This window comes from Podarcis pityusensis, assembly GCF_964106645.2.
Source record: "Podarcis pityusensis genome assembly, chromosome: 6".
NCBI lineage: Eukaryota > Metazoa > Chordata > Lepidosauria > Squamata > Lacertidae > Podarcis > Podarcis pityusensis.
The window spans coordinates 2215776-2229441 of record NC_138030.1 but is presented as its reverse complement, the minus strand read 5'-3'; the positions used below and the strand labels follow the sequence as shown (position 1 = coordinate 2229441).

General features: G+C 47.9%; 1 protein-coding gene across 2 annotated transcripts in view; it reads left to right on the top strand.

Moving 5' to 3' along the window:
- EFCAB8 (EF-hand calcium binding domain 8) overlaps window positions 1-13352 on the top strand; it is a 64433-nt gene extending 51081 nt beyond the window's left edge. For both annotated transcript variants that reach the window (XM_081011027.1, XM_081011028.1), the window contains exons 22-28: window positions 571-792; window positions 4213-4377; window positions 5118-5286; window positions 7005-7137; window positions 8700-8898; window positions 10304-10402; window positions 12950-13352. In XM_081011027.1, coding sequence (XP_080867153.1) covers window positions 571-792; window positions 4213-4377; window positions 5118-5286; window positions 7005-7137; window positions 8700-8898; window positions 10304-10402; window positions 12950-13162 — 1200 coding nt within the window. In that variant the 3' untranslated portion in view covers window positions 13163-13352. The remainder of the gene's footprint in view (window positions 1-570; window positions 793-4212; window positions 4378-5117; window positions 5287-7004; window positions 7138-8699; window positions 8899-10303; window positions 10403-12949) is intronic.
- The last annotated feature ends 314 nt before the right edge of the window (window positions 13353-13666 follow it).

Below are 13666 nucleotides of genomic sequence, written 5' to 3'. Positions count from 1 at the left end.
GAAGCCCAGCCACATAAATTTGAGATTGAGATGTATGGCGAGATCAAGGAAGGGAAGGTTTACAACGAGGACAGCAATAGAGCTGTCAAACTGGAAGCAGATGGAAGCACTGGGCAATGATGATAAGATGCAATTGCTCTCGTTGCTTCAGGCGTCATCATATTGACGCCTGCCGTGTCCAAAACGGTGTGAATATTTCGCACGGTGCAGGAATGAGCTCCACACGTACGGTTCTCATTGGCTGACGCCATTGTACGGCACTGTCACATGGAATCGCAGAGTTGCAATGGGTTCCAAGGTCCAACCCTGTGCACTCACAGCTGGAGAAGTTTTCCTAGCAGCTTCCAAGAGGGTGTTAGCCAAAGAACTGGGCCCCTCCCTGAGACCAATTACCAACCACCTGGTGCCCGCCAGATCCTGTGAACTATCACTCCCATCGGCCACACCCAGTGTGGTCAAGGATGTGGGCAGTTTTGGACCACATCCTCTGCAAAGCACCACACTGGGAAAACCCCCGCAGTCACTGCGATTCTGAAAGGTCTCTCGCTTTACCCGTCTTTGCCTTTCTAGATCCTCTTTCTGAAAGCTCGCGAGCGAGACTCTCACACAGCCATTTTGCTGACCAGCTGCTCCGACGGGAACATCTACGCTTGGACGTTCGGCGGCAAAGGAGGGATGCTGGGCAAATTCCGAGGAGGCCACGGACATGCCCAGGACACCGTGGTCTGTTCCATGTGCACAGATGACAAGAACCTAGTCCTCTTCACTGGGGATTCCTTGGGCTACTTGAAGGTCAGTGCTCCCACTTCCCTGTGGCTTAGGGACTAGGCAGTTGATGGCTCCATATTCTGGGCATGGTACCTCCAACTCCTGGCTGCCTGTTTGCCTCAGTGCCCTCCAGATGTTCTGGACTGTAACAACAACAACAACAACAACAACAACAACAGCAACAACAACAACAACAACAACTTATTTATACCCCACCCATCTTGCTGAATTTCCCCAGCCACTCTGGGCAGCTCCCAATCCAGTGTTAAAAACAATACAGCATTAAACATTAAAAGCTTCCCTAAACAGGGCTGCCTTCAGGTGTCTTCTAAAAGTCTGGTAGTAGTTTTTCTCTTTGACATCTGGTGGGAGGGCGTTCCACAGGGCGGGCGCCACCACCGAGAAGGCCCTCTGCCCGGTTCCCTGTAACTTGGCTTCTTGCAGTGAGGGAACCACCAGAAGGCCCTTGGCACTGGACCTCAGTGTCTGGGCAGAACGATGGGGGTGGAGATGCTCCTTCAGGTATCCTGGACCGAGGCTGTTTAGGGTTTTCAAGGTCAGCACCAACACTTTGAATTGTGATTGGAAACATACTGGGAGCCAATGCAGATCTCCCAGTAACTCCCATCGCAGCCGTGATGCCTGAGGCTGGTGGGACCTGAAGCCCAAATGGTTATTTCTTCATCTCCTACACAGAGAACTGAAAGCTCAGACAATTCGGAGGAGTGCGAATCTCAAAGGATGGTTGTGTTTTCGGTTTGCATGGTGTGAATTAAGTAGGTTTGCCTTTAAATGTGAATAGAATCAAATTCTCCTTGTCCTTTCTCTGCTCCCAAACTCCATGGTGCTTTTGTTGCCTCCAGTCCCACAGCTTCCCTATGGGTTCCTGCAGGGGCGTTGCATGAACCCACAGTGGGTGGGGCCCAGAGGGTGAAGGAGCCCACAGAGGCAGCCCAGCCTTGCCCACCTGGCATGCCGAGGGAGAAATGAGCTCCCTTGGCCACAATGCCTCATGGGGTTGGGGCTAAGGGAGCTCGTTCCTCCATGCTCTGGGTGCTGGCAGCCATCCCTGACCCCTCCTCAAAATGTGCCCGGGGCCCCGGCCCCTGCTGCCCTCCCCACTCGCTACTCCACTGGGTTTCTGTGCTTGACACAGCTGCTCAGGTATATCCAGTGAAGGGGAAAAAAGTATTTGATCACCTGCTAAATTTGCCCGTTAGCCCTCTGACGAAGAAATGACCAGAAATGACAAAACCTGGTGGCCACCTACAAGAAACTTCTGACCTCTGTAATTGCCAACAAGGGTTTTGCCACCAAGTACTAAGTCATCTTTTGCAAAGGGATCAAATACTTATTTCACTCATTATAATGCCCTCCGATCTCTGACTTTTGTCTTCTGGGTTTCTGGGGGGTTTTCCTGTTGTCATTCTGTCTCTCGCAGCTACAATAAACCTACCATTAAAATTATGGACTAGCCATTTCTTCGTCAGAGGGCAAACGGGCAAATTTAGCAGGAGAACACTGTAACCTTGTGAAGGCAGTTAGCAGGATATGAAATGTTTGCTCAGGTACTGGCCATGGCTCCACCCTCTGAATGTCCCCTGCGGAAAATGAAAGGAAGGTGGCTTGCACCAAGGGTGGCGGTGCCTGTGGCTATTGCGCAGCCGCTCTGCCCTTTTTGAAAATGCCAGACGTTCTGCGTTGTGAGAAGGGTGGCAGAGCCAAGGGGCAAACACAAAGCCGCCACGATTTGCTTGCTGAGTCACGTGGATGCGCTCCAGACAGGGAGTGAGCAAAGCACACCGTAGACATTTCTATTTTAATGGGATTGTTTTCATTGTGCATGTTAATTGTTGTGCATTTTAATGATGCACAGTCATAATTTGCAAGCTGCTTTTTGAAATACAGTCGTACCTTGGCTCCCCAAAGCCTTGGGAGTCGAATGTTCCAGCTCCTGAATGATCGAAAAACGTGAGTGAGTGTTCTGGTTTTTGAACTTTTCTGGGAAGCTGAGTGTCTGGTGTTGCTTCCGCTATTGTTTCTGGTGCACCTGCACAATTGGAAACTAATTGGAAGCCGCGCCTTGGTTTCTGAACGTTTTGGAAGTCAAATGGATTTCTGGAACGGATTCCGTTCGACTTTTGAGGTACGACTGTATTTCGTATCCTGCCCTTCCTCCTGATGCAGTTTCTTTCTTTTTTTTTTAATAATAATATTTATTCAAAGTTTAAAGTTACAAAAAGAAAAAAGAACAATACAAAATACAAAAAAGAATATAACAATAACAAAGAGAGAAAAAAGAAAAAAAAGAAAAAAGGAAGGGGGAAAAAAAGGTATAAAAATACATTCAATTGAAATAGAACAAGAACAGATTAAACCTTTACATAACTTTTTTCCTTTACTTATTTCCTTGACCTCCTCACACCTCCCAATTTTGTATTCTAGTTCAGATCGTTTTTTCAGCAAGTCCTTCCAACCTTATTTTCATTTACGTAGTTTAATTTAAAGTATTATAATTTAACATCCTCTCTTTCATCAATTTCATCAACTCATTTTTGCTTAATCCTTTATATCATATCTACCAAAACTACCTAATTTTCTTTTTCCAACATCTTTCTAACATTCTTTAATATTACAATATTTTTGAAGATATACTTTAAATTTTTTCCAATCTTCTTCCACCGACTCTTCTCCTTGGTCCCGGATTCTGCCAGTCATCTCAGCCAATTCCATATAGTCCATCACTTTCATCTGCCATTCTTCTCGGGTGGGTAATTCTTGTGTCTTCCAATACTTTCCGATGAGTATTCTTGATGCTGTTGTTGCATACATAAAGAAAGTTCTATCCTCCCTTCGCACCAATTGGCCGACCATGCCCAGGAGAAAGGCCTCTGGTTTCTTCAGGAAGGTATATTTAAATACCTTTTTCATTTCATTATAAATCATCTCCCAGAAGGCCTTAATCCTTGGGCATGTCCACCAAAGGTGAAAGAATGTGCCCTCAATCTCTTTACATTTCCAACATTTGTTATCGGGCAAATGATAAATTTTTGCCAGCTTGACTGGGGTTAAGCCTCCTGATGCAGTTTCAAAACAATTATTTATTTGCATTATATTTGGTCTTTTTAATTTTTGTACCGTTCCTCTGGGTTTTCTTGCGGGTCGTTCACACACCTCTCTGTTAGCCTCTTGTCCTTTGCACATTTCCCAGTACATTTCCCTGTGGCTTTCCAGACCGCAAACAGTCCTATTCTTTTTTTTAAAAGCTGATTTGTTGCGCTAGGACAACAGAGGCCTTTTTATCCACTATTAGCTGTGCAAGCCTAAAGTTCTGGCATTTTCTTGAATCTCTCCTGCAACGTACCGAGAAGGCTGGAGGCACCCCTGGCGCGGAAAGATCCCGAGTCAGGCTCCTCTGCTCACCATTCCCTCCCTTTTTCCTAGATCTGGGATATCATGAATTACTGCACACCGAGAGGGGAGATAGATCCTGAGTCAGAGATTAGCGACGAGAATCTTCCGCAGCTGAGCCAGAACGCTTTTCGCGGCTTAATCCCTGATTACTGCAGAATTCCTTCGGACTTCAGTTCCTCCGGTATAACCGAAGAGGTTAGAAGCGTGACATCCTTTTTCCAGAGAGGTACTAAGCTGTACCAATGGGACTGCGTGAGAGGAAGTGTTTGGGCAACATGGCACACGTTGGATTGTGTGATTATTTAATAATGACAGCTTTCTCCATTTTATTGTTGATTCTACTTCGCCGTCTGACCCCAGAACACTCCTTTAACTCATGCATCCCAGACATAAAGTCTGCAAGTTTTGGTAGCTTTTAGCCCATCTCCCACAAGACTCAGAAGGGTCCTCCCTCACCCCACAAGATTTCCTTCCAAACCAGGAACTATTCCCAGCAACAACAACAACAACAACAATTTATTATTTATACCCCGCCCATCTGGCTGAGTTTCCCCAGCCACTCTGGGCAGCTTCCAACAAAATGTTAAAATACTGTAATACATCAAACATTAAAAGCTTCACTAAACAGGGCTGCCTTCCGATGTCTTCTAAAAGTCTGGTAGTTATTTTTCTCTTTGACATCTGGTGGGAGGGAGTTCCACAGGGCGGGCGCCACCACTGAGAAGGCCCTCTGCCTGGCTCCCTGTAACTTGGCTTCTCGCAGTGAGGGAACCGCCAGAAGGTCCTCGGAGGTGGACCTCAGTGTCCGGGCAGAACGATGGGGGTGGAGACACTCCTTCAGGGATACAGGACCGAGGCCGTTTAGGTCTGCCGCCTTCCTGACGACGGGCTTCAGCATCCGGTGTAACAGGGGCCTCTTTAATTTTCTGCGGCAGGAACATGAGGGCTGGTTCACCTCTCTGATTCCCCCCGTCTGCCTGAGCTCCTGGAGGGGACACTTGAAGAACGTGGGCAGCATCAAATACGTGGAGAGATTCAGGGCGATTCTCACTTCCAGCCACGACAGCACAATCAAGCTCTGGATGCTCTCGGGGAGACACGTGGGTGAGGCATTTTCTCTCGGATGGTGTCGTGGGAGACCAGGAGGCTGGTCCGGGGCAGGGGAGCAGAGCGACGGAATCATTGAATTGGGTGGGACCCCGAGGATCATCCAGCCCAGCCCGCTGCAATGCCGGAAGTCCATTCACCCTGAGCTGCTGCAGTCGGGCAGCAGAAAGAAAAGGAACTGCCCACATCTCCAAACCTGCACCATGTCGATGTGCCTGTAGCTCTGGGGTGGGAGGAAGGTGTGTGGCCTGGGGAAGGTTTCAGGGGCCAGATAGAGGGTTTGGGAGGGCCACATTTAGGTCCCAGGCCTGACAGCGAGTGATTCCTGGAGGCCCAGGAAGTTTTCTTCTCCGCACTTTGAATCAGGGCCGGATTTAGGTTTGATGAGGCCCTCAGCTCCTGGAGGTAATGGGGCCCTTTATATGTCCAGCTGTCTTTTGTCAGCAACAAATTGTCGCTGTTTTTTGGGTTGAATATATGCTGTATGGTAATTTATGGACCTAATAGGTACCTAAAGTCATTTGCACATAACAAAATATGTATTTTATCAAAGTAATTTACGATACGATAATCTTTATTGTCATTGTCCCATACAGAACAACGAAATTGAGAAAATCTACACCAGACATTCAAAAACCAACAAGCCTGCTATCCCATCTATCCCAACCTGGTTAGCCCCCTAAAAACTCTGATGCCCCATAATTAAATACAATATACTCCCACAGAGACTAGCTTACACTGCGTTTAAAACCAAAATCGCATTTGGATAGATGCTCTTTCTCAAGCGGCTAGTCCTAGTCTTTATAAGGTGGGGGATGCTCATCTGCCAGGTATGATCTGGTTGATATTCCTGCATCGCAGGGGGTAATAATAATAATAATAATAATAATAATAATAATAATTTATTTATACCCCGCCCATCTGGCTGGGTTTCCCCAGCCACTCTTGGCGGCTTCCAACAAAATATTAAAATACAATAGTCTATTAAACATCAAAAGCTCCCAATCAAGTGTTAAAAACAATACAGCATTAAACATTAAAAGCTTCCCTAAACAGGGCTGCCTTCAGGTGTCTTCTAAAAGTCTGGTAGTAGTTTTTCTCTTTGACATCTGGTGGGAGGGCGTTCCACAGGGCGGGCGCCACCACCGAGAAGGCCCTCTGCCTGGTTCCCTGTAACTTGGCTTCTTGCAGTGAGGGAACCACCAGAAGGCCCTTGGCACTGGACCTCAGGGTCTCTTCCAACTCCATGATTCTATGATAGGACCCCTGACACACACCCCTTTGACACTTTCCACAGCAAGGCAATCCTTCTTCTGCCCTGAGATCAGCTGGATTCTCTGACTAATGCATGCAACGCAAAGAAAGAAAGTTTGCATACGTTTTCTTAGATTGCAAACTGTCTTCAGCTAGCTAGGCCAACGAACTATGTAGGGCAGCCTCCCTTTCACCACTGGAAGTTGTGCTCAGACTCTAATTTGCCCTCAGGGATATATCACTAGGGGCAAGTTCTAAGCTTCTCTCGAAACCTTGGTCTATTTTCCGTGGCCATTAGGGACGGGAAACTGGCTAAAAATAACACCAGGCTGAGATTTCCCGAGGCGCTGACTTTTGCAGCCAGTACCAAAATCCAGTGTCTAGTGTGCGTGTTCTGCTTTGGCTTATGGGTTGTGATTTGGCAAAAGGGAGGGTGCTCAGATTAGGTGCTTCTCTCACAGGGACATTTGGGCAGGCGGTGTGGAGGCTGGAATTGCAGTCCATGATGGCAGCAGAAGTGCCTGAGGACATCCGCCGAACAGGCTCGCTGCAGACCCTGAAGGTTCTGAACGAAGGCCGGCAGCCCCACTGGGAGTGAGTAAACAGAGGCGGACGCCTTTTCTTGGCCCTGCAGCGGAGGGGCCCCTTTGCTGCAATCTTGTACCTGCAGCACGGAAAATAGTGCCCCCCCCGAGCGCTATGGAGAACACAGCAGCTAGTTGCTGCTAGAAACAGCATCCCCTCCAACATTTTTCCAATGAAAAAAGGAAAAGCGAGACATTCCGGGATCAAATTGTGGGAATCTTGGGACTTCCGGTCCGCTGCCAAGGGAAATGGCGGCAAGCTCTGTGTCATCCTATTAAGGAAGGACACGGTCCAGGGTGTCATGGCTTTGGGGGTGAGTGCCAGGGCTAGGTGCCCCCCCCAAATCCCCACGGAATAGTGGGGACTCCGGAGGTCCAGCGGAGCGTTGGTAACTCGCCATAATCCAACCCCCCGGCTGCCGGTGCTGCGTCGGGGAATGAAGAGGCTTGAGTCTGCTCACAGCTCTAACACGCCCGGCAGCCGAAGCCACACACTGCCACCGCAAGCAGCAGATTTTTCAATTAAGAGGTAAAGGTAAAGGGGACCCCTGAACATTAGGTCCAGTCGCGGACAACTCTGGGGTTGCGGCACTCATCTCGCTTTATTGGCTGAGGGAGCCGATGTACAGCTTCCGGGTCATGTGGCCAGCAGGACTAAGCCACTTCTGGTGAACCAGAGCAGCGCACGGAAACGCCGTTTACCTTCCCGCCGGAGCGGTACCTATTTATCTACTTGCACTTTGACGTGCTTTCAAACTGCTAGGTTGGCAGGAGCAGGGACCGAGCAACGGGAGCTCACCCCGTCACGGGGATTCGAACCGCCGACCTTCTGATCGGCAAGTCCAAGGCTCTGTGGTTTAACCCACAACGCCACCCGCATCCCATTTTTAAGAGGTACAAACCGAAAGTTACATTACCTAAACGTAACCTGAGGGTCCACTGTAACAAGAAGTTTACTCACATTTCAGTTCACCATTTGATTCCTGAAAGGCAGGCTTTACTTGGTAGTTACAGTGTGAGTTCATCTCATACAGTAGGGATACTGAACTCATGTGCTGCTGGCTGAGAGCCAGCAGACAGCAAAATTACATTAGTAGAATAAAAAATGGCTGCAGGAGAGCAGCATTGCAGCAAGAGAGAGAACAAGACAACTTCAAGAAGACAAAACTGTAAGACTAAACTAGACTAAAACAGCTGCGTGACCTGGCTCTTTTATGGAGTCAGCCCAGCCCATGCCCATCTCCCAGGTCACATGCAGGGAATGTTAATTTGACTGTACCAATGGATCACATCCCACACAAATCAGAAAGCAGGATGGCTTCTGGAAGATAGGGACACTTGGAGGGTTTGGGATTAACAGTTAAAGGCCTGGTTGAAGCGGAATGTTTTCCCCTGGTGCCTAAAGAAAGGTAACAAAGGTGTCAGAGCATTCCACAAGTGAGGAGCCACCACAGAAAAGGCCCTGTTCTGGTGCTGCCACCGAGGGACCTCTCACAGAGGCGCATGGAGGAGGTGCTTGTTTGCATGCACCAGGGTCATTATTTCTACCCCCCGCCCCGTTTCTGCTTGCAGGAGCACCCGCAACATCGTGCAGACGCTGAGCCAGCAGAGGAGGCAGCAGTCCATGCTGATGGATTTCCTGCACGTCAAGTCGTCCCACGACGCTGCCAGCAAGATGCATGAAATGATGCATAAAGAGACGCGAATCATCCAGATCACAGACGAGCAAATTGAGGCCTCTTATCAGCAGTGGGAAGAGTTTGGGAAGCTGGTGAGGAAGATCTCTTGCTTCTTGGCAGGGTGGGGCGGGTCATCTGCTGTCTAAAAAGTGTCCAGAGCACATGGGAGAGGGCAGGGTACCTGTTTGTCCTGTTCCAGAACCGAGCTGCCTGTGACACGATGGCCACGCCTATCTCTCAGTCGGGTTGTCAGTGACATCGCTAGAAGGCGCCACAATAGCATCCGAGTGGCCTGAGCATTTTAATATCAAATATTCTGATTATTTCCACTTTTAGTTAAGTTTTTATATTTATTTACTTGATGGGGGCGGCAGCTGCCCCCTGGCTACACCCAGCCAATGAGCGCTAGAACGTCAGTCAATGCCATCTACCCACTGAAACTTGCAGCTAACAGAGCTGGATAGGGCTTCCAGGTGAAGGCCTTGATGTGGCATAGAATTGAAGAGTTGGAAGGGGCTCTGGGGGTCATCTAGACCAACCCCCTGCAATGCAGGATTCACAACTACAGCATCCATGGCAGGTTTGTTTAAATCTTTGTTTAAAACCTCCGAATGAAGCCCACCACCCTCTGAGGGAATCTGTTGCGCTGTCAAACAGTTCTTGTGGTCAGAAAGTTTTTCTGTATCTTTTTTTGCAATTCATTTTTTTTTATTGATACTAACCTATACTGAAATGTTTAGATATTTCTTTGATTGTTCTTGAATCTTCCTGCCACACTTGCCATCCTCTGCTGCCACGCCAGGGTGGCACGTCACACCCTTTGATAACTGCTGCTCTATGGGGTTAACCCCTTCATGCAGTAATTGGACTTAAGCACGTTGGTTATCGGACGCTGGCTATCTCACAGAAAGGAGATTCCAGCCCAAGCATTAGGAAGAGCTTTCTGACGCTACAAGCCATTCGACAGTGGAACGGACTCGCTTGGAATAATAATAATAATAATAAAATAAATAAATATAAATATAAATAAATAAATAAATAAATAAATAAATAAATAAATAAAATTTTATTTATATCCTGCCCCCCCCCAGCTGAAGCCTGGTTCAGAGCGGCTAACAACAGTAAAAGTAACACAGTTTACATAAAATCACAATCAATTAATTGAAATGCATTGTAAAATCAATTCATTCTAAAATCAGTTCAAAAGGTGGAAGGTGGTGGGCTCTCCTTTGTCGGAGTTTTCAAAGCAGAGGTTGGATAGTCACCTGTCAGGGATGCTTTAGTTGTCGCTCCTGCATTGCCGGGGTTGGGCTGGATGGCCTTTGGGGTTCCCTTCCAACTTTGCGGTTCTATGGCTCCAAGGCATGCAGGGCAGGGAAGGGGCGGGAAAGGCAGATGGGGCCATTGGGTAGTTCAGGGGAGGGGAGCCAGAGGCAGGGGAAGGGAGGAGGGCCCAGCTAAGTGACCTCTCTGGCTTAAATCTCTCGGTGAGCGCAGAAGAGCGATATCCTGGGCAGTGCCTACAAGCAGAAGTTTCCGCGCCCCGTCTTGAAGCAGCTCCCGGAAATGAAGGCCTACGTAGCCCACAAGGACCAGGTAAGTGAGCTCCAGGAGAAGATGAGAGTCGGCGGGGTGAAGGGGTGGTGGGAGCTCAAATAACCCCATGCCCTCTAACATGTCTCCAATGAAAATAGCGACGTCCTAAAGAAAAAGTAGTATGGTTCAAGCTATGGTTTTCCCAGTAGTGGTGTACGGAAATGAGAGCTGGACCATAAAGAAGGCTGATCGCCGAAGAATGGATGCTTTTGAATTCTGGTGCTAAAGGAGACTCTTGAGAGTCCCATGGACTGCAAGAAGATCAAACCTCTCCATTCTGAAGGAAATCAGCCCTGAGTGCTCACTGGAAGGACAGATCCTGAAGCTGAGGCTCCAAGACTTTGGCCACCTCCTGAGACGAGAAGACTCCCTGGAAAAGACCCTGATGTTGGGAAAGATGGAGGGCACAAGGAGAAGGGGACGACAGAGGACGAGATGGTGGAACAGTGTTCTCGAAGCTACCAGCATGAGTTTGACCAAACTGCGGGAGGCAGTGGAAGACAGGAGGGCCTGGCGTGCTCTGGTCCAGGGGGGTCACGAAGAGTCAGACACAACTAAACAACAACAACAAAGAAGAGCGGGACATTCCGGGATCAAATCGGAAACCGGGACGGCTTCTCTAAATCCAGGATTGTCTGGAAAATAGGGACACTTGGAAGGTCTGAGTTAGTTACTGCCTAGGAATTTCCTGCTTTGCCACTTGTTTCCCCAATGTCTGGAACATCGCTGCGTCAGAACGTTTGGCAAGACATGGGCGGGTGGCTCTGGGGCGAGGCTAAAATGGATAATATGGATTATTCAAATACAGCAACAAGGAGGGAGCTTCCCTTATCCCTCTGGCTTCTCATTCTTTGCTGGGGGTGTCTTCATTCCACCTGAAAGTCAGTGAACTGTGATTGTAAGTTGATATGCTGATTTACGGAAATGGGTAAACTCTGCAGAAAAGGTTCAGTTCGCTTTGAGTGACTCTAATAATTTTTTGACACATAAAGTGGCTGTTTGTGCACTGGCAGCAAAAAGAGAAAGAAAGAAAGAAAGAAAGAAAGAAAGAAAGAAAGAGATGAGGAATGGGAGAGTTGGATAATACAGGGTGATTCTTAATGAAGTATACAGTTTCAACGCACTATAAAAAGAAGAAGAATGTAATATATCTTATGTTACCTGTAACAGAATTGTAGGGGAATGTTTAAAGTTTTTTTTTAGAAACAGTCAGAGATGTTCTATGTCTGCAGCCTTTGTCACACAACACACATCGAATCAGTAATCCAATTCTGCCCAAATGTGACTCACCCTACATGTTGATTTTCCTGGGCTTCATTGAATGGTAGCGCAAACACTATTGATGACTTCTTCCAATACACGTGGTCGTCCAGGACTTCTAAGTTTGCACAAACAGCCCGTAGTTTCAAACTTCTTATGCCAATCGTAGATACATTTTCTGCTTGGATGTTTTCTTCTGAATCGCGATCTAAAATGCTGTCACACAACAGTTACAGATTGCGTTTTGCTCAGTTCAAGAACACAAAACGCCCTCTCCACTGCAGGCGCAGCCATTTTGCCTGACTAGTCATGGGACAGGCGCGCTATCACCTACGTCACTTCCCCCAGTAGTGGAACACAAATTTATGAGCACATCTCCCTCATGGTTTGCAGTTGTGGTCCGTGTCATCGCCTGTTACTGTCTTACAGCATCTGGAAACCGTATACTGCATTATGAATCACCCTGCATTGCCATAAGTTGCTTTCGAAATTCTGAGGTTTAATCTGAAGCTGAGCTAGGTTTGAACTTGTTGTTGGCAACTCATATTACTGATGTAATTATATAATGCATATATATATATGTGTGTGTGTGTGTGTGTGTGTGTGTGTAATTATATTAATAAATAATAATATTTTTTTTAAAATTTATATCCCGCCCTCCCCAGCCAAAGCCAGGCTCAGAGCGGCTAACAACAGTAAAAATAGCACAGTTTACATAAAAACACAGTCAATTAATTGAAATACATTCTAAAATCAATTCATTCTAAAATCAATTCAGAAGCAAATTAATGGCAATCGTTGGGCTAGAGTTCTGTGAGGATTACCAAAGGAGCGGGTCAGGCTGTGCCTTGGCCAAAGGTCTGGTGGAACAGCTCTGTCTTGCAGGAAAGATGTCAAGTCCCGCAGGGCCCTAGTCTCTTGTGAAAGAGCGTTCCACCAGATTGGGGCCACGGCCGAAAAGGCCCTGGCTCTGGTTGAGGCCAGCCTAACCTCCCTGTGGCCCAGGATCTCCAAGATGTTTTTATTTGAAGACCGTAAGGTCCTCCGTGGGACGTACCAGGAGAGGCGGCCCCATAGGTACGAGGGTCCTAATTCTAGGTTTGTAGGTTTCTGTACTGCAAAATTGCAATGAAATCGTTGTGGCATTTGGCTCGTGCAATGATAAACCGATTGAATTTTTAAAAACAAAGAATTAAATAAAAAGAAAACACACATTTGGGCTAAAACAGGGTTGGAGATCCGCATGGTTCTCTTGGGCTCCCTGACTGAGTCCTCCTCTCTCTGCAGCCCCGCATCTATCGCTGCATCCAGTACACAGACCTCCAGCCCATGTTCCAGGCGTACACCCCGGACCTGGTGACCGAGTCCTTGCAGACCCAGGCCGCAATAGAGCACCGGGCAACCCGGAGAGCCAAGCGCTGGGCAACCCTCAAAGGCGTCGTCAAGCCCACCCTCAAGAGCTTCCTGTTGCGCAAGCGAGTTATGGAGCCCAAGGAATGAGCTGCCAGTTGCGGCGAGCGCTCCGAGGCGCGAGGCAGCGGCTTTCTCGTCCCAAGGGCCGCTGTTGGCTTGGGGGGCCCGGGAGTGATTTGAGGCCCTCTCCCGTCTTCGGCTCCCCCCGATTTCCAGATCCTCCTAGAAGCTGGCATTGGATGTGTCCGACCCTTCGAAATAAACAAATTGTTGGAAATTTATGGCTTGTTCTTTTCCCTGTTAGGTATGGGGTGGGGAGCTTTCTGCAATGGAGGGTTCTGGTGACAAACAGATGATACGCTTCGATATAGAAGGCTGTGGAGCATGTTCCAGGCAGGGGGGTGCGGTGGGGGCAGATTGCCCCGGTTATCTTTGCTGAGGGGGGTGACATTGGCGCACCGCCCGCCTGTGACTTCCAAGCTTACCCTAAGCTGTCAAAACGACCCCAAGCTGTAAAAATGTCCACCATAATAATAATAATAATAATAATAATAATAATAATCTGTTATTTATACCCCACACATGTTGCTG